Genomic DNA, 22,508 nt, shown 5'->3' with positions numbered 1-22,508 from the left:
GCCAGCTGTTAAACCTGAGTCTGAGAATGATACTTCGTAAATAATGATGTGAAAACTCTCACCCAAGTTTGCATTGTGGTTATGGATATAATTTGGAAAAAGAACTCTTTGAATAAAATATGTTTCTTTTAACCTTTTTTTCAAAAGAAAAATAGTATTTGTGTGGGTTTTGGAGGTTGAACCAAAAGCATGCCTGCTTCCCTAGGACATTGCATATAAAGCGTGTACTGTTGGATGTTTTTTATTTTTGATAATGTGAAAACATTTTTGGTTTTTGTCTTATATTTTTAACCATAAACTGATAGAAATTAGTTCCAAAGGTATTTTCCACATCACCTAAATTTGTATTCTTCAGATTGATGAGAAATGTGCCTTCACAGACATCAGTGTCATTCAAGGATGTGAGTGTGAAGTTTACCTGGAAGGAGTGGCAGCATGTGAATCCTGCTCAGAGGACCCTGTACAGAGATGTGATGCTGGAGAACCATAGCCACCTTGTCTCACTGGGTGAGCCTACTTTATTATAGGACTCTGACTTGGGAGCAGTTGATCTTCTGTTCCTGCTTTTTTTTTAAAGTAAATTACCTGTATTGAGGAGTAATTGACAGAAAAGAAAATTTAACACATTTCTGTGTATAATAGAATGAATTCTGGAAAATATGTACAGCTATGCCACCAAAATCACAATACAGATTATTTCTGTCATGTGAAAGTTTTCGTTGGCTGTTCTCTGTCCTCTCTTGACACCTATTTTCTAATAATCACTGATCCTCTTTTTGTTTCAATACTTTCTCCCCCCCTCCACTTTTTTTTCCTAAAAGATTGTGCCAAGTCTTAATTGTGGCACACCGGATCTTTAGTTGCTGCATGTGGTATCTAGTTCCCTGACCAGGGATGAAGCCTGGGCACCCTGCGTTGGGAGTGTGTTGTCTTAGCCACTTGACCACCAGGGACATTCCCTACTTTTCCCTTTTTTGGAAATTCATATAAATGGAATCATACTTTATATACTGTCTGTATGACTTCTTTCTCCTTGTATAATTCTTTGGTCTGACTGTTGGTGTTGTTTTATCTGTATTTATTCCCTTTATTGAAGAGTAATGTATTTTTAATTATAGCTGTTGAGATCCTTTTTAGTTTGATGCTAATCATAGTTAAATGTGCTGTGAATATTTGCATCTACATCGTGTGAGGCCATATTTTTATTCCCTTGTGAAAAGACCCTCGGGTGGTTTCCTGGGTCTCATGAAATAATTATACCTGTAGGAATGCCTGGTTTTATTTAGCTTTACTTTATTAGGCTTCCCAGCCGAGAATGTTTTTTACAAATGGGAAGTTTGTGTCAATCCCCTGGGTCGGACCACATATCTGTATTTGAACAGCGTTTGCTCACTCTGTGTCTCTGTGTCACATTTTGGAAATTCTCATAACATTTCAAACTCTTTCATTGTTATATTTGGTATGGTGATCTGTGATCGTTGATGTTATATTGTAATTGTTTTGGGGCACCATGAGTTGCACTCATATGAGATGGTGAACTTAATTAGTAAATATTGTGTGTGTTCAGATTTCCCCTGTGACTGGCCATTCCCCAGTCTCTTTCTCTTCAGGCAGGCCTTCTATTCCCTGAGACACAGTAATATTGAAACTGGGCTAATTAATAACTGTACAATGGCATATAGCTGTTCAAGTGAAAGGAAGAGTTACATGATACTTTAAATAAGTCAGAAATTATTAGTAAGGAAGTTATGCTCAAAGGTGAGATAATACTGAGAAAACTAGGCCTATTACACCAGTTAGCCAACTTATGAATGCAAAATTTTGAGGGAAAATGAAAGTGCCAACTCCAGTGAACACATGAATGATAAGAAAGTGAAACAACTTGATTGCTGATATGGAGACTATTTCAATGTTCTGAAAAGCAGATCAAACCATCCACAACATTCAGTTAAGTCCTTGGCAAGGTCCTAAGTGTCTTCAATTCTATGAAGGCTGAGAGAGGCAAGGAACCTACAAGGGAAGAGTTTGAATCAACTATAGGTTGATTCATGAGGGTTAAGGAAGGAAGCCATCTCTATAAGATGAATGTGTAAGGGGGAACAGCAAGGGCTGACAAAAAAGCTGCAGGAAGTTATTATCCAGAAGATCTACTATAGCTTAGATGATTAATGCAGGTGGCCACACTTCACAAGAGTTTCAGAATAGGTGAAATACTTCTCTCTTGGAAGAAGATAACCATGCAGGACTTTCATAGGTAGATAATGGGTAGACAGATGTCCATGCTTAGCTTCAAAGCACACGCTAACTCTCTTGTTAGGGGCTAGTGCAGCTGGTGACTTTAAGTTGAAGCCAGTGCTCATTTGCCATTCTGAAAATTCTAGCGCCCTTAGGAATTGTGCTAAATCTTCTTTGCCTGAGCTTCATAAATCAACAACAAAGCCTGGGTGATGGTACATAGGTTGATTTGGCAGGGTTTGAGAGGATTCAGTAATTTTGAAAGAGATTTTAGAGTTATTGAAAAATGCTGTCAATTTGTGTTGCATTTTATGGAGAAATCCTGACAGGAGTTAATTGGTGTGACAAGCTTCATTGTTGTCTTTAAAGAAATTGCCATAACCATTCCATCCTTTAGTAGCCATCACCATTAATACTCAGCAGATGTCAACATTGACACAGGATCCTCCAGCAGCAAAGTTATCAGGCACAAAATGCTCAGAGGATTGTTAATAATATTTTAACAATGAGGTGTTTTGTAATTAAGGAATATATAATTTTTTTAGACATAATGCTGCTGTACATAATTAGGCTTCCCTGCGTTTAAACACAACTTTCTTATGTATTAGGAAGGCAAACAGTTTGTGATTCAATTGTGATATTCACTTTATTGCAGGAACCACACCTGTAGTATCTTTTAAGATCTGCCTGTATATGAAGGAAAAAAAAAAAGCAATTGACAGATTTGTTTAAAGTACATGTGTCATTTATGTGGGCATTAGCAACATATAGTAGTTCTGCTTGCTCCATGTGTACACCCTCATTTTGTGTTGTAAACCTGATGAGTTTTGATCCTTTTATTGGGTGTCTGTTGTATATACTTGGTTTCATTTCTCTTTGACGATGATGAACAACTTTCCTATGCTGGTTGGCCATTCACATAGCTTTTAAAAAGGTATGTTCAGATTCTTACCATTTGTTTTGTTTGAGTTTTTTGTCTAGTAATTCAAAATATACTTCTTTATGTAATCTTGATGACTTTTATAAGATGCACCTTTTGGAAATTTTTTCTTTTAATCTATGGTTGACCATTTTGTTTGCTAAACAGTTGGGCAAAATATTTTCATGTTGTGATGAGGTTCAGTGTATCATTTGCTTCAGTTTCTGTTCCATTCCCCCCATCCCTCTACTTAATAAATTGCCTAAGCAAAGGTCATTCAGATTTTGTCCTGTATTTTTCTTCTGCAAATGTCCTTGGTTTAGGTTTTACATTTAAGTCTTTGACTTTTTCCCATTAATCTCTGTACATGGTGTGAAATATTACTTGTCTTTCTCTTTGCAGCCAAATATCTACTTAATGGACTGATTATCCTTTCTCTATTTAGTTGACTTGGCACCTTTTTAAATAAATTGTGTATATATGCATAGGCTTATCTCTGAATATCATTCTGGTTTATTGATCTAAATACCTATGTGTATATGAATCATGCACTTTTTAAATTAATCTGGCTCTGTAGTATGTTTTCACATCAGAAAGAATAAGTCCTCTTAGTTTTTTCTTAGATTGTTAGTTTCTTTCCCTATAAATAAAAAAAAAATATTTTTTGGAAATCCTAGTAGTATTTTGTGAGGATTGTATTGAATATGTAGAAGATTTGGGGGAAATTTTGCATCTAATACTGAATTTTCTGATCTGTGAATGTCTTTCCTTTTCCTTAGCTTTTAATGTTCCTTTGGAATGTGTTGTAGTTTTCCCTTACATATCTTCAATCTTTGTTGTGAGCTGTGCCCTTAAGTCTTTTGATGCTACAATGATACTTTTCAAACTTCAAGTTTTAATTGTTTTCTGGATTTATACAGATATATAATTTATGTTCATTTTTGTTGTTTCTATTTGATATTTCACTTGTTACTCCTACTAGCTGTTTTGAAGAATCCTTAAACTTTTATATATGAGATAATATCATTTGTAAATAAAGATATTTTTATATTTTTCTAATCTTCATTTTTTTAACTTGTTTCTTTGGCTAGGATTTAATGTGAAATAATTTATTATGGACATCCAAGTATGATATTAGTCATAGGACTTAAATAGTTGCTCATTGTTACCTATTTCTTTTCTTCCTATTCTCAGTGCCATAAAATTAGTATCATTTTTTCCTTAAATGTTCATACTAGAATTCACTAAGGAGACAATATGGACCTGGAGTTTTCTTTGTCAGAACTTTTTTTTTTTTTAAATAACAACTTGACTGCAGTATAATTCATGTACCCAAAATTGATCCTTTTAGTTTATACAATTCAGTTTATACAATTAAAAAAAACATACTTTTTAATATGTTCATAGACATATGGGACTATCACCACTACTTTTTTTTATTATATTTTCATCACCCCCAAGAGGAACTCTGTACCCATTGGTAGTCACTCTCTGTTTCTGCTCCCCAGCCCCTAGGAACTACTAATTTACTTTGTGTCTCTAAGAGATTTGACTATTCTAGAGGTTCCACATCAATAGAATCACAAAATATATAGCCTTTTGCGTCTTCTTCCACTAAGCATGATCTTTTTATAGTTTACCAGAGTTATAATATGTATCTATCATCCACTTCTGCAGCCATGAAATTAAAAGACGCTTACTCCTTGGAAGAAAAGTTATGACCAACCTAGGTAGCATATTCAAAAGCACAGACATTACTTTGCCAACAAAGGTTCGTCTAGTCAAGGCTATGGTTTTTCCTGTGGTCATGTATGGATGTGAGAGTTGGACTGTGAAGAAGGCTGAGTGCCGAAGAATTGATGCTTTTGACCTGTGGTGTTGGAGAAGACTCTTGAGAGTCCCTTGGACTGCAAGGAGATCCAACCAGTCCATTCTGAAGGAGATCAGCCCTGGGATTTCTTTGGAAGGAATGATGCTAAAGCTGAAACTCCAGTACTTGGCCACCTCATGTGAAGAGTTGACTCATTGGAAAAGACTCTGATGCTGGGAGGGATTGGGGGCAGGAGGAGAAGGGGACGACCGAGGATGAGATGGCTGGATGGCATCACTGACTCGATGGATGTGAGTCTGGGTGAACTCCGGTGATCGACACGGGGCCTGGCGAGCTGCGATTCATGGGGTCACAAAGAGTCAGACACAACTGAGTGACTGATCTGATCTGATCATCCACTTCAATTTCTGGTTAAGTAATCTTTGATTGTATGGTTATATCATATTTTGTTTACCACTGGATGAGCTTTGGTTGTTTCCACTTTGACAGTTGTGAATAATGCTGCTATGAGCAGTTGTAGAAACATTTTTATGTTCACAGTTTTTCATTCTACTTTGTATCTATTTTGAGTGAAATCACTGGGAGATATAGTAACACTGTTTAAGTGCCAAAACACTATTCCAAAGCAGTGGCAAGTTTTTAGCAGCCCACTGACAAAGAATGAGAGTTCCCATTTTCCCACATATACCTTAATGATTATTATTTTCTGTCTTTTATTTTTAAAGCCCTCCTAATGGGTATGAATGAGTTTCATTATAGTTACGAGTTGTATCTCCCTGGCTTTGAGCATCTTTTATGTGCTAATTGCTTATTGCCTGTTCGTATATGTTCCTTGGAAAAATATCTGTTCATATCAATTATCCAGTTATAGATTGGGTCATTTGTCCTTTTTTACTGTTAACGTAAAAGTTTTTTTAGTAAATTTCTGGATACACGTTTCTTTATCAATTACATATTTTGTAAATATTTTCTCCCATTCTGTGAGTTGTCTTTTCACTCTCTACATGGAGCTCTTTGAAGCACAAAAGTTGCTTATTTTGATACCATACAGCCGAACTGTTTTCTGTTTTATTTGTTTTTGTCAAATCTAAGAATCTAATTCTAACTCAGAATCAAAAAAGTAATCATTTTTTTAAATGTAATTTTGGCTGCGCTGGGTTTTTCTTGCTGCACGTGGGCTTTTTCTAGTTGCAGTGAACAGAGGCTACTCTAATTGTAGTGTGCAGGCTTCTCATTGCGGTGGTTTCTCTTGTTGCAGAATACCTGCTCATGGGCATGCAGGCTTCAGTAGTTTTTATGTGCAGACTCAGTAATTGTGGTACTCGGGCCATGTTGCCTGAGGCATGTGGAATATTCCCAGATGGGGATATTGGCAGGATTGACTGCATTGGCATACGGATTGTTAACCACTGGACCACCACCCGCTCCCTGCCACCTGCCCCAGGAATTCCCACTGCTATGGTTTTTTCTTCATATTTTACAATTTTTTTTCTTCTATGTTTAGATTCATTACTCATTTTTGGTCTCTATTTTCATGTCTATTCTTACATCAGTACTACCTTAATAATATAGTATGGTAGGACTTTCCTGGTAGTACAGTGGATAAGAATCCACCTGGCAATGTATGGGACATGAGTTCTATTCCTGCAGTGGGAAGATTCCACTTGCCTCTGAGCAACAGATCCCTTCTGACACAGTTACCAAGCCCACACTTTAGAGCCTAAGAGCCACAAGTATTGAAGCCCTTGTACTTGATCATGTGCTCTCTGTAACAAGAGAAACTACTACAATGAGAAACCCATGTACTGTAACTAGAGAAACCCTGAGCACAGCAATGACAACCCAGCACACCAAAAATAAATGGTTAATTAAAACAAATTTGGAAAACTGAAGGTTTAAAAAAAGTAGAATATGATATTGTGATGAATAATAAGAAGTAGTAATGTATGATATTGTGATTTATAATAAGTACTTAGTCTTCATCTGTGTTTCTGGTACAAAGTTCTAAAATGATTACAGTTTCTTAAATGATAAGAGAGAGATTGATATTATTTTGTTTTCCATAACAGAATATTCAAAACAATATTCATAACAAACCCTTTTTGTTATTCATAACATACCTCTTTCAACCACACTTGAGTTCATGTTAAAGAGGTGACTTTGAAAACCTGAGCATGTAGGCTTGTTCCAAGAATACCAATCAAATGATTGGAGGGTTGTGACTTCTAGTCCCACACTCTTGACTTCTAGGCAGGGAGGGGGTGGGGAGGCTTTACTTGACTTAATTACTAATAACAATTATTCCTACATGTTGAGGTCTCCATAAATATAACTGAACTCTGGGTACAGAGAACTTCATTGTTGCTGAACATTTGGAGGTGGTGGTAGGGTGAGGCTCTTAGATGACCTGGAAGGTCTGCCCTATGCAGCTTTTTTATCTGACTGTTACTGAGATGCGTGCTTTGTGATAAAACTGGCAATCTATTAAAGGTAAGAAACTGTTCTTTGGAGTTCTATGAGCTACTACTACTACTAAGTCGCTTCAGTCATGTCCGACTCTGTGCGACCCCATAGACGGCAGCCCACCAGGTTCCCCGTCCCTGGGATTCTCCAGGCAAGAACACTGGAGTGGGTTGCCATTTCCTTCTCCAGTGCATAAAAGTGAAAAGTGAAAGTGAAGTCACTCAGTTGTTTCTGACTCTTAGTGACCCCATGGACTGCAGCCTACCAGGATCCTCTGTCCATGGGATTTTCCAGGCAAGAGTACTGGAGTGGGGTGCCATTGCCTTCTCTGATTCTAGCAAATTAAATCAGAGGGTGAGGATATGGGGCCTCTGATTTATAGTCAGTTGATCTGAGTCACAGGTCTCAATCTAGACTTGTAACTGACATCTAAAGTTTGAGGAGGTGATTTTGTGGGACTCAACCCCTGGACAATGGGATCTGCAGATACTGTCAGAACTGAATTGAAACACCCATATTCAGCAATCAGAACTGAGGTAGTATTGAGAATACAGAAGTATTTTGTGAGTAGGGACAGTAATATAAATGAGAAACAGGAGGGTTTGATGTAAACAGAGTAATTGAAATTGCAAATTGTGAACCCTCCCTCCCAATTTTTAAAATTATTTTACCTATCCTTGTTTCTTTTCATTCTTTATTCTGCAGCAGTGATTTCTACCAATCTGTCTTTCAGCTCACTTATTCATTCTTCTGCCTCATGTTTTCTGTTAACTGATTCCTTTTTGTGTCTTTTTATTTTCTTTATTTTTTGACCTGTTTCCAGTTGCAGGGTGTCTGCCATTCCTCTTACACTATCAAGGCCATGATATAGAAGTTTGTTTGCAGAGTCTTATTTAAACCTGTGTATATGTAGACTGATTATGATACAGGAGTTTAATGAGATCAGTTTCTTTTTTGATCCAGAAAAAAATGATATTTAGTTTCCCTCCAAAGGAAAGGTCAAATGAGCACCGTCAGAATGCTGCACTCCTGTAACAGTTCCTTCCTTCATTCATGTATGTTAAAGCACTTGGAGCTGAACTAAACCCTAAATTATTTCCCATTTATAGGTTATTATTGTTTTACAAAACTAGATGTAATTGTCAAGTTGAAACAAGGAAAAGATCCATTTTTATTAAAGGAGGAGTCTATAAACAAGACTCATGAGCTGAGGTGTCAATACAACTCTTGGGGAAATAAGATTGAAAATGATTCAGTTAGAGGTGACCATTGTGAAACAGTGTTAAACAGTGTTCTTTGTGGGGACATAAATCTTAAAGTTTAGAAACAGTCGGACATGACTGAGTGACTTCACTTTCACTTTTCACTTTTATGCATTGGAGAAGGAAATGGCAACCCACTCCAGTGTTCTTGCCTGGAGAATCCCAGAGACGGCGGAGCCTGGTGGGCTGCCATCTATGGGGTCACACAGAGTTGGACACGACTGAAGCGACTTAGCAGCAGCAAAGCTAGTATGGGCTACCCAGAAGGCCCAGTGGTAAAGAGAACACCTACCAATGCAGGAGACTCAAGAGATGCGGGTTTGATCTCTGGCTTGGGAAAATACCCTGGGATCAGAAATGGAAACCCACTCCATTATTCTTGATTGGAAAATTTTATGGACAGTAGAAAATTTCGATGACACCAAAATTACTACAGTTATCACTATATACCTGAATTTTAAAAGTAACACATATACACAAAATATATGAATGTTTCTGTGTAAATTATAATGTATTACCAGTTCAGTTCAGTCGTCTCCCACTCTTTGTGACCCCATGAATCGCAGTACGCCAGGACTCCCTGTCCATCACCAACTCCTGGAGTTCACTCAAATTCACGTCCATTGAGTTGGTGATGCCATCCAGCCATCTCATCTTCTGTCGTCCCCTTTTCCTCCTGCCCCCAATCCCTCACAGGGTCAGAGTCTTTTCAAATGAGTCAACTCTTTGCATGAGGTGGCCAAAGTACTGGAGTTTCAGCTTTAGCATCATTCCTTCCAAAGAACACCCAGGGCTGATCTCCTTTAGAATGGACTGGTTGGATCTCCTTGCAGTCCTAGGGACTCTCAAGAGTCTTCTCCAACACCACAGTTCAAAAGCATCAATTCTTTTGCACTCAGCTTTCTTCACAGTCCAACTCTCGCATCCACACATGACTGCTGGAAAAAACATAGCCCTTACTAGACGACCTTTGTTGGCAAAATAATGTCTCTGCTTTTGAATATGCTATCTAGGTTGGTCATAACTTTCCTTCCAAGGAATAAGCGTCTTTTAATTTCATGGCTGCAGTCACCATCTACAGTGATTTTGGCACCCCCCAAAATAAAGTCTGACACTGTTTCCACTGTTTCCCCATCTATTTCCCATGAAATGATGGGACCAGATGCCATGATCTTCGTTTTCTGAATGTTGAGCTTTAAGCCAACTTTTTCACTCTCCTTTTTCACTTTCATCAAGAGACTTTTTAGTTCCTCTTCACTTTCTGCCAGAAAGGTGGTTTCATCTGCATATCTGAGGTTATTGTTATATCTCCCGGCGATGTTGGTTCCAGCTTGTGCTTTTTCCAGCACAGCATTTCTCATGATGTACTGTGCATATAAGTTAAATAAACAGGGTGACAATATACAGCTTTGACAAACTCCTTTTCCTATTTGGAACCAGTCTGTTGTTCCATGTCCAGTTCTAACTGTTGTTTCCTGACCTGCATACAGATTTCTCAAGAGGCAGGTCAGGTGGTCTGGTATTCCCATCTCTTTCAGAATTTTCCACAGTTTATTGTGATCCACACAGTTAAAGGCTTTGGCATAGTCAATAAAGCAGACATAGGTGTTTTTCTGGAGCTCTCTTGCTTTTTTGATGACCCAGCAGATGTTGGCAATTTGATCTCTGGTTCTCTGCCTTTTCTAAAACCAGCTTGAACATCTGGAAGTTCACAGTTCACCTATCGCTGAAGCCTGGCTTGGAGAATTTTGAGCATTACTATACTAGCGTGTGAGATGAGTGCAATCATGTGGTAGTTTGATCATTCTTTGGCATTGCCTTTCTTTGGGATTGGAATGAAAACTGACCTTTTCCAGTCCTGTGGCCACTGTTGAGTTTTCCAAATTTGCTGGCATATAGAGTGCAGCACTTTCACAGCATCATCTTTCAGGATTTGAAATAGCTCAACCGGAATTCCATCACCTCCACTTGCTTTGTTCGTAGTGATGCTTTCTAAGGCCCACTTGACTTCACATTCTAGGATGTCTGGCTCTAGGTGCGTGATCACACCATCATGATTATCTGGGTCATGAAGATCTTTTTTGTACAGTTCTTCTGTGTACTGTTGCCACCTCTTCTTAATATCTTCTCCTTCTGTTAGGTTCCTACCATTTCTGTCCTTTATTGAGCCCATCTTTGCATGAATTGTTCCCTTAGTATCTCTAATTTTCTTGAAGATATCTCTCGTCTTTCCCACTCTGTTGTTTTCCTCTATTTCTTTGCATTGATCGCAGAGGGAGGCTTTCTTATCTCTTCTTGCTGTTTTTTGGAACTCTTCATTCAGATGCTTATATCTTTCCTTTTCTCCTTTGCTTTTCACTTCTTTTCTTTTCACAACTATTTGTAAGGCCTCCCCAGACAGCCATTTTGCTTTTTCGTATTTCTTTTCCATGGGGATGGTCTTGATCCCTGTCTCCTGTACAATGTCATGAACCTCAGTCCATAGTTCATCAGGCACTCTATCTATCAGATCTAGTCCCTTACATCTATTTCTCACTTCCTCTGTATAATCATAAGGGATTTGATTTAGGTCATACCTGAATGGTCACCCTGCTTATTTAACTTATATACAGAGTACATCATGAGAAATGCTGGGCTGGAAGAAGCACAAGCTGGAATCAGATCACTGGGATAAATATCAATAACCTCAGATATGCAGATAACACCACCCTTATAGCAGAAAGTGAAGAGGAGCTAAAAAGCCTTTTGATGATAGTGAAAGAGGAGAGTGAAAAAGTTGGCTTAAAGCTCAACATTCAGAAAACGAAGATCATGGCATCTGGTCCCATCATTTCATGGGAAATAGATGGGGAAACAGTGTCAGACTTTATTTTTTGAGGCTCCGAAATTGCTGCAGATGGTGACTTCAGCCATGAAATTAAAAGACGCTTACTCCTTGGAAGGAAAGTTATGACCAACCTAGACAACATTTGAAAAGCAGAGACATTACTTTGCCAACTAAAGTCTGTGTAGTCAAGGCTATGGTTTTTCCAGTGGTCATGTATGGATGTGAGAGTTGGACTGTGAAGAAAACTGAGCACAGAAGAATTGATGCTTTTGAACTGTGGTGTTGGAGAAGACTCTTGAGAGTCCCTTGGACTGCAAGGAGATCCAACTAGTCCTTTCTGAAGGAGATCAGCCCTGGGTGTTCTTTGGAAGGAATGATGCTAAAGCTGAAACTCCAGTACCTAGGCCACCTCATGCGAAGAGTTGACTCATTGGAAAAGACTCTGATGCTGGGAGGGATTGGGGGCAGGAGGAGAAGGGGATGACAGAGGATGAGATGGCTGGATGGCATCACTGACTCGATGGACATGGGTCTGTGTGAACTCCGGGAGTTGGTGATGGACAGGGAGGCCTGGCGTGCTGCGATTCATGGGGTCGCAAAGAATCGTATAGGACTGAGTGAATGAACTGAACTGAACTGAACTGAATGGTCTAGTGGTTTCCCCTACTTTCGTCAATTTAAGTCTGAATTTGGCAATAAGGAGTTCATGATCCGAGCCACAATCAGCTCCCAGTCTTGTTTTTGCTGACTGTATGGAGCTTCTCCATCTTTGGGTGCAAAGAATATAATCAATCTGATTTCGGTGTTGAGCATCTGGTGATGTCCATGTGTAGAGTCTTCTCCTGTGTTGTTGGAAGAGGGTGTTTGCTATGACCAGTGCATTCTCTTGGCAAAATTTTATTAGCCTTTGCCCTGCTTCATTCCATATTCCAAGGCCAAATTTGCCTGTTACTCCAGGTGTTTCTTGACTTCCTACTTTTGCATTCCAGTCCCCTATAATAATGAAAAGGACACCTTTTTTGGGTGTTTGTTCTAAAAGGTCTTGTAGGTCTTCATAGAACCGTTCAACTTCAGCTTCTCAGCATTACTGGTTGGATCATAAACTTGGATTACCCTGATATTGAATGGTTTGCCTTGGAAATTAACAGAGGTCATTCTGTCGTTTTTGAGATTGCATCCAAGTACTGCATTTCAGACTCTCTTGTTGACCATGATGGCTACTCCATTTCTTCTAAGGGATTCCTGCCCACAGTAGTAGATATAATGGTCATCTGAGTTAAATTTACTCATTCCAGTCCATTTTAGTTAGCTGATTCTTAGAATGTCGACGTTCACTCTTGCCATCTCCTGTTTGACCACTTCCAATTTGCCTTGATTCATGGACCTTACATTCCAGGTTCCTATGCAATATTGCTCTTTACCACATCAGACCTTGCTTCTATCACCAGTCACATCCAAAACTAGGTATTGTTTTTGCTTTGGCTCCATCCCTTCATTCTTTCTGGAGTTATTTCTCCACTGATCTCCAGTAGCATATTGGGCAACTACTGACCTGGGGAGTTCCTCTTTCAATATCCTATCATTTTGCCTTTTCATACTGTTCATGGGGTTCTCAAGGCAAGAATACTGAAGTGGTTTGCCATTCCCTTCTCCAGTGGACCACATTCTGTCAGACCTCTCCATCATGACTCGCTCATCTTGGGTGGCCTCACGGGGCATGGCTTAGTTTCATTGAGTTAGACAAGTGTGGTACTAGTGTGATTAGATTGACTAGTTTTCTGTGATTGTGGTTTCACTGTGTCTGCCCTCTGATGCCCTCTTGCAACACCTACCATCTTACTTGGGTTTCTTTTACCTTGGACGTGGTGTATCTCTTCACGGCTGCTCGAGCAAAGGGCAGCCGCTGCTCCTTACCTTGGACGAGGGGTATCTCCTCACTGCCGCCCCTCCTGACCTTGAACATGGAGTAGCTCCTCTAGGCCCTCCTGCGCCCACGCAGCCACCACTCCTCAGGCGTGGGGTAGCTCCTCCTGGCCGCCGCCCCTGACCTCCGATGTGGGGTAGCTCCTCTCGGCTGCTCCTGCACTGTCGCAGCCTGGCACTCTCAGCTGCCGCCCCTGACCTCGGGCGGTGGGTAGCTCCTTTCGGCCGCTGCTCTTGACCTCGGATGTGGGGTAGCTCCTCTTGGCCGCCACCCCTCTGGCATGGGGTCCTCCTGGCTTCTGCCTCTGACCTCAGACATGGGGTAGCTCCTCTCAGCCACGCTTGTGCGCTGTCGCAGCCGCCCATGCTGCAACACAAAAGATTATTCCCTACTTGATTCCTGCCTCTTCTGGAATATTGTGTATAACTGGTAATGTATTATTACATTGGATTGAATACAGAGTTGGGTTTGAGGGTGGTATTTCATATTTATTGATGCATCAGTCAAATTTCTTTCACTTATGAAATATCATGTATATTTGCCTTGAATCTGAGCCAATGAAACCGAGGTTAGTTTTTGTTTTTTAAGGACTGTATTTTAAGGAATTGTAATTTATTTTATATCACAGAGGGGTGCAAAAATAATCACAGAATGAGAGTTCTGTTCCAGATTTAGGAGTTCAAAGCTGCATGCAATATATTTTCTGGGATGTGAAATGGTATCAGTTAAAAGAGAAATCATTGTTTTAGGGGTTGCTAAAAACTGAATGTGCCATCAATTTTAAGATGCATCCTGATTTAAGTGATAGTAATTTACTTTAAAATGTGTGTGCTCTTCATGTATTCATTGTTAAGATAAATGACATAGGAAGTATTGTGAAAGTGTAAATTAGTGTTGGGAAACTCTAGAATGTATATTCTTGGTGAACTTTTGAAAATAGCATGGCCTCAAAGATATCTAGATTAATCTTTAATTTCAAAATTGTGATGTAAAGTTACTTAGAGAAAGAATGTGGGTAGAAGATACTTACTGAAAATGATAAGTATTATTGTAGTTAAGGAAGACAGAGGAACTTGGTGGCTATAGTCCATATGTCATAAAGAGTCAGACACGACTGAACAACTAAGAGACAGAATGGGAGATATATGGCCTGGCCAGACTAGAATAGAAAAATATCACAGAGTTATGAAATAGTAACCTGAATATCCTTTTCCAGTGGCCATGTATGGATGTGAGAGCTGGACTGTGAAGAAAGCTGAGCACTGAAGAATTGATGCTTTTGAACTGTGGTGCTGGAGAAGACTCTTTAAAGTACCTTGGGCTGCGAGGAGATCCAACCAGTACATCCTAAAGGAGATCAGCCCTGGATGTACATTGGAAGCTGAAACTCCAATACTCTTTGGCCACCTCATGTGAAGAGTTGACTCATTGGAAAAGACTCTGATGCTGGGAGGGATTGGGGGCAGGAGGAGAAGGGGACGACAGAGGATGAGATGTCTGGATGGCATCACCGACTTGATGGACATGAGTTTGAGTGAACTCTGGGAGTTGGTGATGGACAGGGAGGCCTGGCGTGCTGTGATTCATGGGGTCGCAAAGAGTTGGACACGACTGCGTGACTGAACTGAACCGAACTGAACCTGAATATCCAATGTGCCTAAAAGCAGATTTTTAAAAAGTTTGCTTTTCAGAATGCTGTCACTTGACCCTTTTTATCTGTTGTATTTAGAGTGGCATGCTCACTGCCATCTTAGGTTTGGGCATAGGTCTGGCATGTTACATGGGAAGTGAAATATCCTGGGCAAGAGCAGTCAAACATAAAAGAAACATGAGAAATTAATAAAAGTAGGCTTTTGGAAATAGGGTGAAGCATGAGATTAAAGGATCTCATTTAATAGAAACTGTTACTATATGTTCAGCAGTGCATGGGATACTTACATGGCGCTTAGTCCTGGTTGAAACAAGTTTCAGGGTGACTTCCCTGGATGTTCCAGTCGTTAGTTCCACTGCAGGGTTCATGGATTCCATCCCTGGTCAAAGAACTAAGACCTCACACTGGATGTTGTATGGCAAAAAAAAAAAAAAAAAAAAAAAAAAAAGACTAGGCTCAGAAGAGTGAGTAATCATAACGAAAGGGAAAACTTATTTGATGTTCAACAGCGTTGTTGAACAACCCTGATGTAATAAACTAAGGCATCAGAGCCAGCATGTAGAAATGGATTCATTCCAGGTCAGTGTGTTATTTTATGTCTCATCAATTTTTAACTTCTGTACATTTATATACCTGTGAATTTCTTCAGGAGGGTTTGAACTATAGAATTGCTTCTTTAATCAGGAGAAAAATCAGTGCAAGTATGAATTTGTTTTAGTGTTTATATGTGGAGTTGAAATGAGGAAACTCCAGCTGAAGGTTATTGACTACTCAGTATCCAACCACTGTGATCTCTAGTTGAATGTATAAGGACCTAGACATTGATTTTATTCCACAGTCCAATTCCTTCTTTGATATAGTGTTGAAAACCATTACTGACAGATTTCTCTTGCAGTTCTACCTACTGCTGAGAATCAGTCATCCCAAACTCTAATTTTCATGTTTCTTAGTGAACCACTTTTTAGAGTTCTCTAGTATCTATTTATTAATTTTCTGTTATTTTTAAAATTCAGGTTTATAGTGATAATCATAATTTTGGTCTTTGTTTCTCAAGGAGTATAGGAACACATTTGGAATTTGTTTATTTTGGTAAGATTTGGTGACTAAAAACCAAATGGTCAAATAAAATATAAGACACATATAAAGGCTGCATCCTGAAACAGAAGTGTGTTGTAATCTTCATTAACCATTTTTTTTTCCTTTCATAAGAATGCAGATTTGATAACCTCTTAAAGAAAAGCCTGGCAAATGAAGGAAAACTTTTGCAGCAAGACTTTACTCAACATCAAACTACAGACACAGGTGAGAAAACTTTCAGCCAGAAGTCACACGGCAGAGAATATCAGAGCAGTCACTCAGGAAGCAGCCTTTGAAATTAGAAGTCACTTAAACTCTCATGCAGCCCTTACCATATCCCAGAAACTTGACACAAAGAGGAGCTTCTGCAATGTTACAATATTTCAGTAAACCTTATCTTCTCAGAATACCTTTAGTGTGCATTGGAGAGCTCAAATAAGTGTGAAACTCTATGGATGTGAAGAATGTGGAAAATCCTTCTCTAGGAAGTCAAACCTCATTGACCATCATACAACTCATAGTGGGCAGAAACCTTTTGCATGTAATGAATATAAGAAAGCTTTTACACGCAAGTCATACCTCAAGCAACATAAGAAAATTCACACAGGGGAGAAACGCTATGACTGTACTGAGTCTGGGAAATCTATCTCTAGCAAAGCATACCTCATTGTGCATCAGAGAATTCACAGAGGAGAGAAAGCGTATCCGTGTAATATATGTGGAAAATCCTTCTATGGAAAAAGTTACCTTATTGTTCATCAGAGAAATCACACAGGGGAGAAACCCTATGAGTGTAATAAATGTGGAAAATCCTTCAGTAGAGAACAGTTCCTCACTATTCATGAGAGAACTCACACAGAGGAGAAAGCCTGAGTATGATAAATGTGGGAAATCCTTCAGTAGAAAACATTACCTCACTGATCATCAGAGAACTCACACATGGGAGAAAGCCTATGATTGTGATAAATGTGGGAAATCATTCAGTACAAAAAGTTAGTTCACTATTCATCAGAGAAGTCACACAGAGGGGAAACCCTATGAGTGTAATAAATGTGGAAAATCCTTCAGTACAAAAAGTTACCCCACTGTTCATCAGATAATTCACACCCGGGAAGAAACCTTTGAGTGCAGTAAATGTGGAAAAGCCTTTGCCTTGAAATTGTTCCTAGAAATGCATCAGAGAACTCATACTGGGGAGAAAACCTATGAAGTAAGTGTGGGATATGTCTCTCTAAGAAGTGCCACCTCACTAGGCATCAGAAAATTCACACAAGACAGAAACCATAGGAGTGTAATTAATAAGTGTGCGAAATCCTGTGGAAATTTTCATCTAACCCTTCATCAGTGAATTCACATGGGAGACATCCTATGAATGTATTGATTGTGAGAAATATTGTAGACAGAATGCCAGTCCTATAATGTTTTCAGAGAACTCACACTTGGTGAAATTTAATGGGTATTGAATGTTGGTAAGTTTTCTCTTATAAACTAATTTTCAGAGTATATCGCTCCACACATAAGAGACCTGCTATGAATGTAATAAACTTTAGAAAACCTGATGCAGCCTTCCAGGCCTAGGAATACATCAAAGAAGTCACATAGGGGAGAAACCCCATTATCATGGGAAAGCTTTACCTAAAATTCAGATCTTAGGAACTGTCAGATTAACTGTACAAATGTATTAGAAGGGGTGGGGTGGGGTGGGTGGAAACTGACCAGTAGTGCAGCATCAGAGAACTCAGAGGAAGCTCAGTGAATATAATAAAACAGGAAATTTTGTCTATGAGAAATCAACCATCCATCAACAAAACTCAGAGACATCCTTTATGTTTACTGTGAATGGGTAATGTTTGAACCAGATTTCAGCCCACTTTGGACATAAGAAGACTCACACAAGAGAACAGTCTTTGATACTGATCACTTATGGACAGACTACTGTTTCAGCCAGGCTACTCAGTGGGATCCTACTTTGAAGGATTTCTTCTGTGAACTTTAAATTGTGCATTGTTACCCACAATGTTGTCTATCTCAGTCAGACTTTGTCTGAGCTAAATAATGTGTGTTTTAATGTCATAGAATAAAATATGGTATAAATGTTGATTAGGTCCCATTGATTGATAGTGCTGCTCAGTTCAACTGTGTGCTTATTTTGACTGATGAATCCATTAAGTGCAAATGGAATTCTGTTGAGCTTTCAAGCTAATTTTTATCAGTTTTTTCCTCTTGTTTTGATGAGCTGTTTTCTGAACCATACTCTTAAGGATTGTTATATTTTCTGTTTGACTCCACCTCCTTATCATTATGCAATCCTCCATTTTGATAACTTAGCTTTTTTAAAAATTGATGTATAATTCTGTTACAATTTTTTGTTAGTTTCTGCTATACAAGAAGTGAACCAGTTATATGTATACATATATCTTCTTCTACTTGGATCTCCCTCCCCCTATCCAATCCGTTTATGTCATCACAGAGCACTGAGCTGAGCTCCCTGTGCTATACAGCAGATTCCCATTAGCTATCTATTTTACAGGTAGTAATGTATTTATGTCAAACCTAATCTTCCAATTCATCCCACCTTCCTTTTCCCTTCCTGTGTCCACATGTTGGTTCTCAGTGTCTGCATCTTCTCTCCCTGCCCTGCAACTAGGTTTATTGGTACCATTTTTTTAGATTCCATGTACCTGGGTTAATATTTTTCTTTTTCTGACCTACTTCACTCTACAAGAAGGACTCCAAATCTGCCCACATGTGTACAGATGACTCAATTTCGTTCCCTTTTATGGCTGAAAGTATTCCATTGTATATATGTACCACATCTTCTTTATCTGCTAATCTGTTGGACACTCACTTATTTCCATCCTGGCTATTGTAAATATTGCCTCCTTGAACACTGGGGGTACCTGTGTCTTTTTGAGTTATGGTTCTCTCAGGTATATGCCCACTAGTGGAAATGCTGGGTCATATGGTAGTTTTATTCCTGGTTTTCAAAAGAATCTTCATACACTTCTCCATAGTGGCTGTATCAGTTTGTTCCCACAACAGTGCAAGAGTGTTTCCTTTTCTCTATACCATTTCTAGCATTTACTATTTGTGGATTTTTTAATGGTGGATATTCTGACAGGTGAGAGATGATACCTTATTGTAGGTTTAACATTTCTCTAATAATTAGTGATGATAAGCATCTTTTTTTGTGCCTCTTTGTCATCTGTATCCCTTCTTTGGAGTAATGACTATTTAGTAATGTCTATTTATTTCCTGTCTTCTGCCCATTTTTAGATTGGATTTTTTTTTTTTTTTTGATATTGAGCTTCATGAACTGCTTCTGTATTTTGTCCATTTCTTTATTTGGAAATATTTTTGCCCTTCTGAGCATTGTCTTTTCATCTTGTTTATGGTTTCCTTTGCTGTGCAAAAGCCTTTATTTATAATTGGATCTCATTTCTTTGTTTTTATTTTCATTATTTTAGGAGGTGGTCAAAAGAGATCTTGCTACAATTTATGTCAAAGAGTGTTTTTCCTATCTGTTCCTCTATAATGTTTTATACTATCTGGTCTTTAACATTTATATCTTTAATTCAATTTGAGTTTATTGTTGTGTATCATGTTAGATAGTGTTCTAATTTCATTCTTTAACATGCAGCTGTCTAGTTTTCCCAGTGCCACTTAATGGAAAGAGGATGTCTTTTCTCCATTTCATGTTATTTCCTCCTTTGTTATAGATAGTTGACCATAGATGCCTGGATTTTTCTCTGGACTTTCTGTCCTGTACCATTGATCTATATTACTATTTATGTGCCAGTACCACACTGTCATTATTACTATAGCTTTGCATTATCACCTGAAATTGGGGAGCTTGATTCCTTCAGCTGTTTTTCTTTCACAAAATTGCTTTGGCTATTTGGGGTCTTGTTTTTCTACACAAATTGTAAAATTCTTTGTAAAATTCAATGCTATGAAGAATGCCATTTGTAGTTTGATAGGGATTGCATTGAATCTGTAGATTTCTTTGAGTCATGTAGTCAATTTATCTTTCTGCACTTTAGTTTTTAGTGTATAGGAATGCAGGAGATTTCCGTGCATTAATTTGTATCCCATAGCTTTACCAGATTCATTGATTAGCTTTAGGAGTTGTCTGGTGGTGTCTTTAGGAATTTCTGTGCATAGGATTGTGGCATCTGCAGATGGTAATGGTTTTACTTCTTTTCGACTTTGCATTCCTTTTTTTTTTTTTTCTTCTCTAATTGTCATGGCTAGGACTTCAAAAATTACATTGGATAATAATGATAAGAGGGGACATCCTTGTCCTTGTACTGATCTTAGAGGGAATGCTTTCAGGTTTTCACTATTGAGAATTATGTTTGCTATGAATTAGTGATATATGGCCTTTATTATGTTGAGGTAAGTTCCCTCTCTGCCCATCTTCTGGAAAGTTTTTGTCATAAATTGGTCTTAAATTTTGTCAAAAGCTTTTTCTGAATCTATTGAGATGATTATATGGTTTTAATTTGTTAAAATGATGTATCACATTGATTGATTTGCCTGTATTAAAAAAGTCTTACATTCCTGGAATAAATCCCACTTTATCATGGTGAATGATTCTTTTAATCTGTTGTTGGATTCTCTTTGATAGTACTTTGTTGAGGTTTTTGTGTCTGTGTTCATCATTGATATTGGTCTGTAACTTGAATTTTTTTTTTTTTTGTTTGATTTTTGTATCAGGGTGATGGTTGCCTTATAGAAGTTTGGTAGTGTTCCTCCCTCTGCAACTTTTTGAAAGAGTTTGAGCAGGATAGGTGTTAGCTCTTGTCTAAATGTTTAATAGAAATCACCTGTGATGCCATTTTCACTGGACTTCTGTTTCTTGGAAGATTACAGTTTCTATTTCATTATTTGTTCCTGGTCTGTTAATATCTTCCTGGTTTAGTCTTGGAAGGTTGAATCTTTCCAATTACTTCTCCATTTCTTACAGGTTGTGCATTTTATTCACATATGCTGCCAAGTCACTTCAGTCGTTTCCGACTCTGTGCGACCCCATGGACTGCAGCCTACCAGGCTTCTCCGTCCATGTGATTCTCCAGGCAAGAACACTGGAGTAGGTTGCCATTTCCTTCTCCAATGCATGAAAGTGGAAAATGAAAGTGAAGTCTCTCAGTCGTGTCTGACTCTTAGCAACCCCATGGACTGCAGCCTACCAGGCTCCTCCATCCATGGGATTTTCCGGGCAACAGTACTGGAGTGGGGTGCCATTGCTTTCTCCCTTATTCACATATAATTCCTTATATTAGTCATCTCTTAGGATCTTCTGTATGTCTGGGATGTCAGTTGTAATTTTTCCTTTTTGGTTTCTAATTTTATTTATTGATTTGAATCCCCCCTTTATTTTGCTTAATGATTTCAGCTAAAGGTTTATCAATTTTACCTTCTCAAAAGACCAGCTTTAAATTTTATTGATCTTTGCTGTTTCTTGTTTCAGTTTCATTTATTTCTGCTCTGATCTTTATGATTTTTTTCCCTTCTTCTGACTTTGGGTTTTTTTTTTCTTTCTCTTGTATTTATGTGTATGTGTGTATATATATGTGTGTGTGTGTGTGTGTGTGTGTTTATATAATTGAATTACTGCTGTGCACCAGAAAATAAAACAACATTATAAATCAACTATACTGGTTTTTTTTTTTTTTTTTTTAATTTTAGATAGGGAATTTGTTTGACCAGATCCAAGAAAAGACTTCAGTGAGTCAAAAGGAGCAGCTAATAAGAGATGTGGTGACCCCTTGGGGTGTAACCATTATGCCCTGGTGGCAGACTCCTTCAAATGAGACCACTCAACTCAGCAACTTGAAGGTACTTTGCTGTATAACCCTCTCTATCATACTCACAGCTGTTCAGACGGATGCTTCTAGATTAAGTATGGGAGCAAGAAGCAACTTCCCACTCCTGCTTGTCTCTATAGACTCATTACTCGACCAGAGACTGCTGCTGGTGCTGAAACATTTCTTTCTTCAACTTCTCCTTGGTGTGGTTCATTATCCCCTTTGAATGTTCACTGCTGTGATTAACCTGTATTGTGTGCAATAAACTTGGTGAGTTTACTGTGTGGGAAAGATCCCCAGGAGTAGGAAATGGCAACACACTCCAGTATTCTTGCCAGGAAAATTCCATGGACAGAGGAGCCTGGCAGACTACAGTCCATGGGGGTCACAAAAAGTTGGACATGACCTATTCAGCACAGCACAGTACAAACTTGTTGCATATTGGCTATTTTCATATATATCCAGCCCTTTGGTTCTTACCTGGCCTTACTGCTGGGCCCTTTGACAAA

At 38.6% G+C, this 22,508-nt stretch overlaps 1 protein-coding gene across 11 annotated transcripts in view; it reads left to right on the top strand.

Annotated features, from left to right (window-relative positions):
• LOC129650320 (zinc finger protein 100-like) overlaps positions 1 to 22,062 on the top strand; it is a 28,353-nt gene extending 6,291 nt beyond the window's left edge. For 3 of the 11 annotated variants that reach the window (XR_008713721.1, XR_008713719.1, XR_008713722.1), the window contains exon 3: positions 381 to 3,428. Coding sequence is in view for 5 of the 11 variants with exons in the window: in XM_055578664.1 (XP_055434639.1) it covers positions 381 to 507; positions 21,159 to 21,259 (228 nt within the window). In the remaining 6 variants the exon portion in view is untranslated. Of the gene's footprint in view, positions 1 to 355; positions 3,429 to 4,831; positions 6,975 to 14,677; positions 15,529 to 21,158; positions 21,282 to 21,880 lie in introns of those variants that run through there. The other 8 variants (XR_008713718.1, XR_008713716.1, XM_055578667.1 and 5 more) reach the window with 6 other exon arrangements.
• The last annotated feature ends 446 nt before the right edge of the window (positions 22,063 to 22,508 follow it).

The sequence above is a fragment of the Bubalus kerabau genome, chromosome 4 (assembly GCF_029407905.1).
Source record: "Bubalus kerabau isolate K-KA32 ecotype Philippines breed swamp buffalo chromosome 4, PCC_UOA_SB_1v2, whole genome shotgun sequence".
NCBI classification, from domain to species: Eukaryota; Metazoa; Chordata; class Mammalia; order Artiodactyla; family Bovidae; genus Bubalus; species Bubalus kerabau.
The sequence above is the reverse complement of the archived record's forward strand: the minus strand, read 5'-3'. Positions and strand labels throughout refer to the sequence as shown.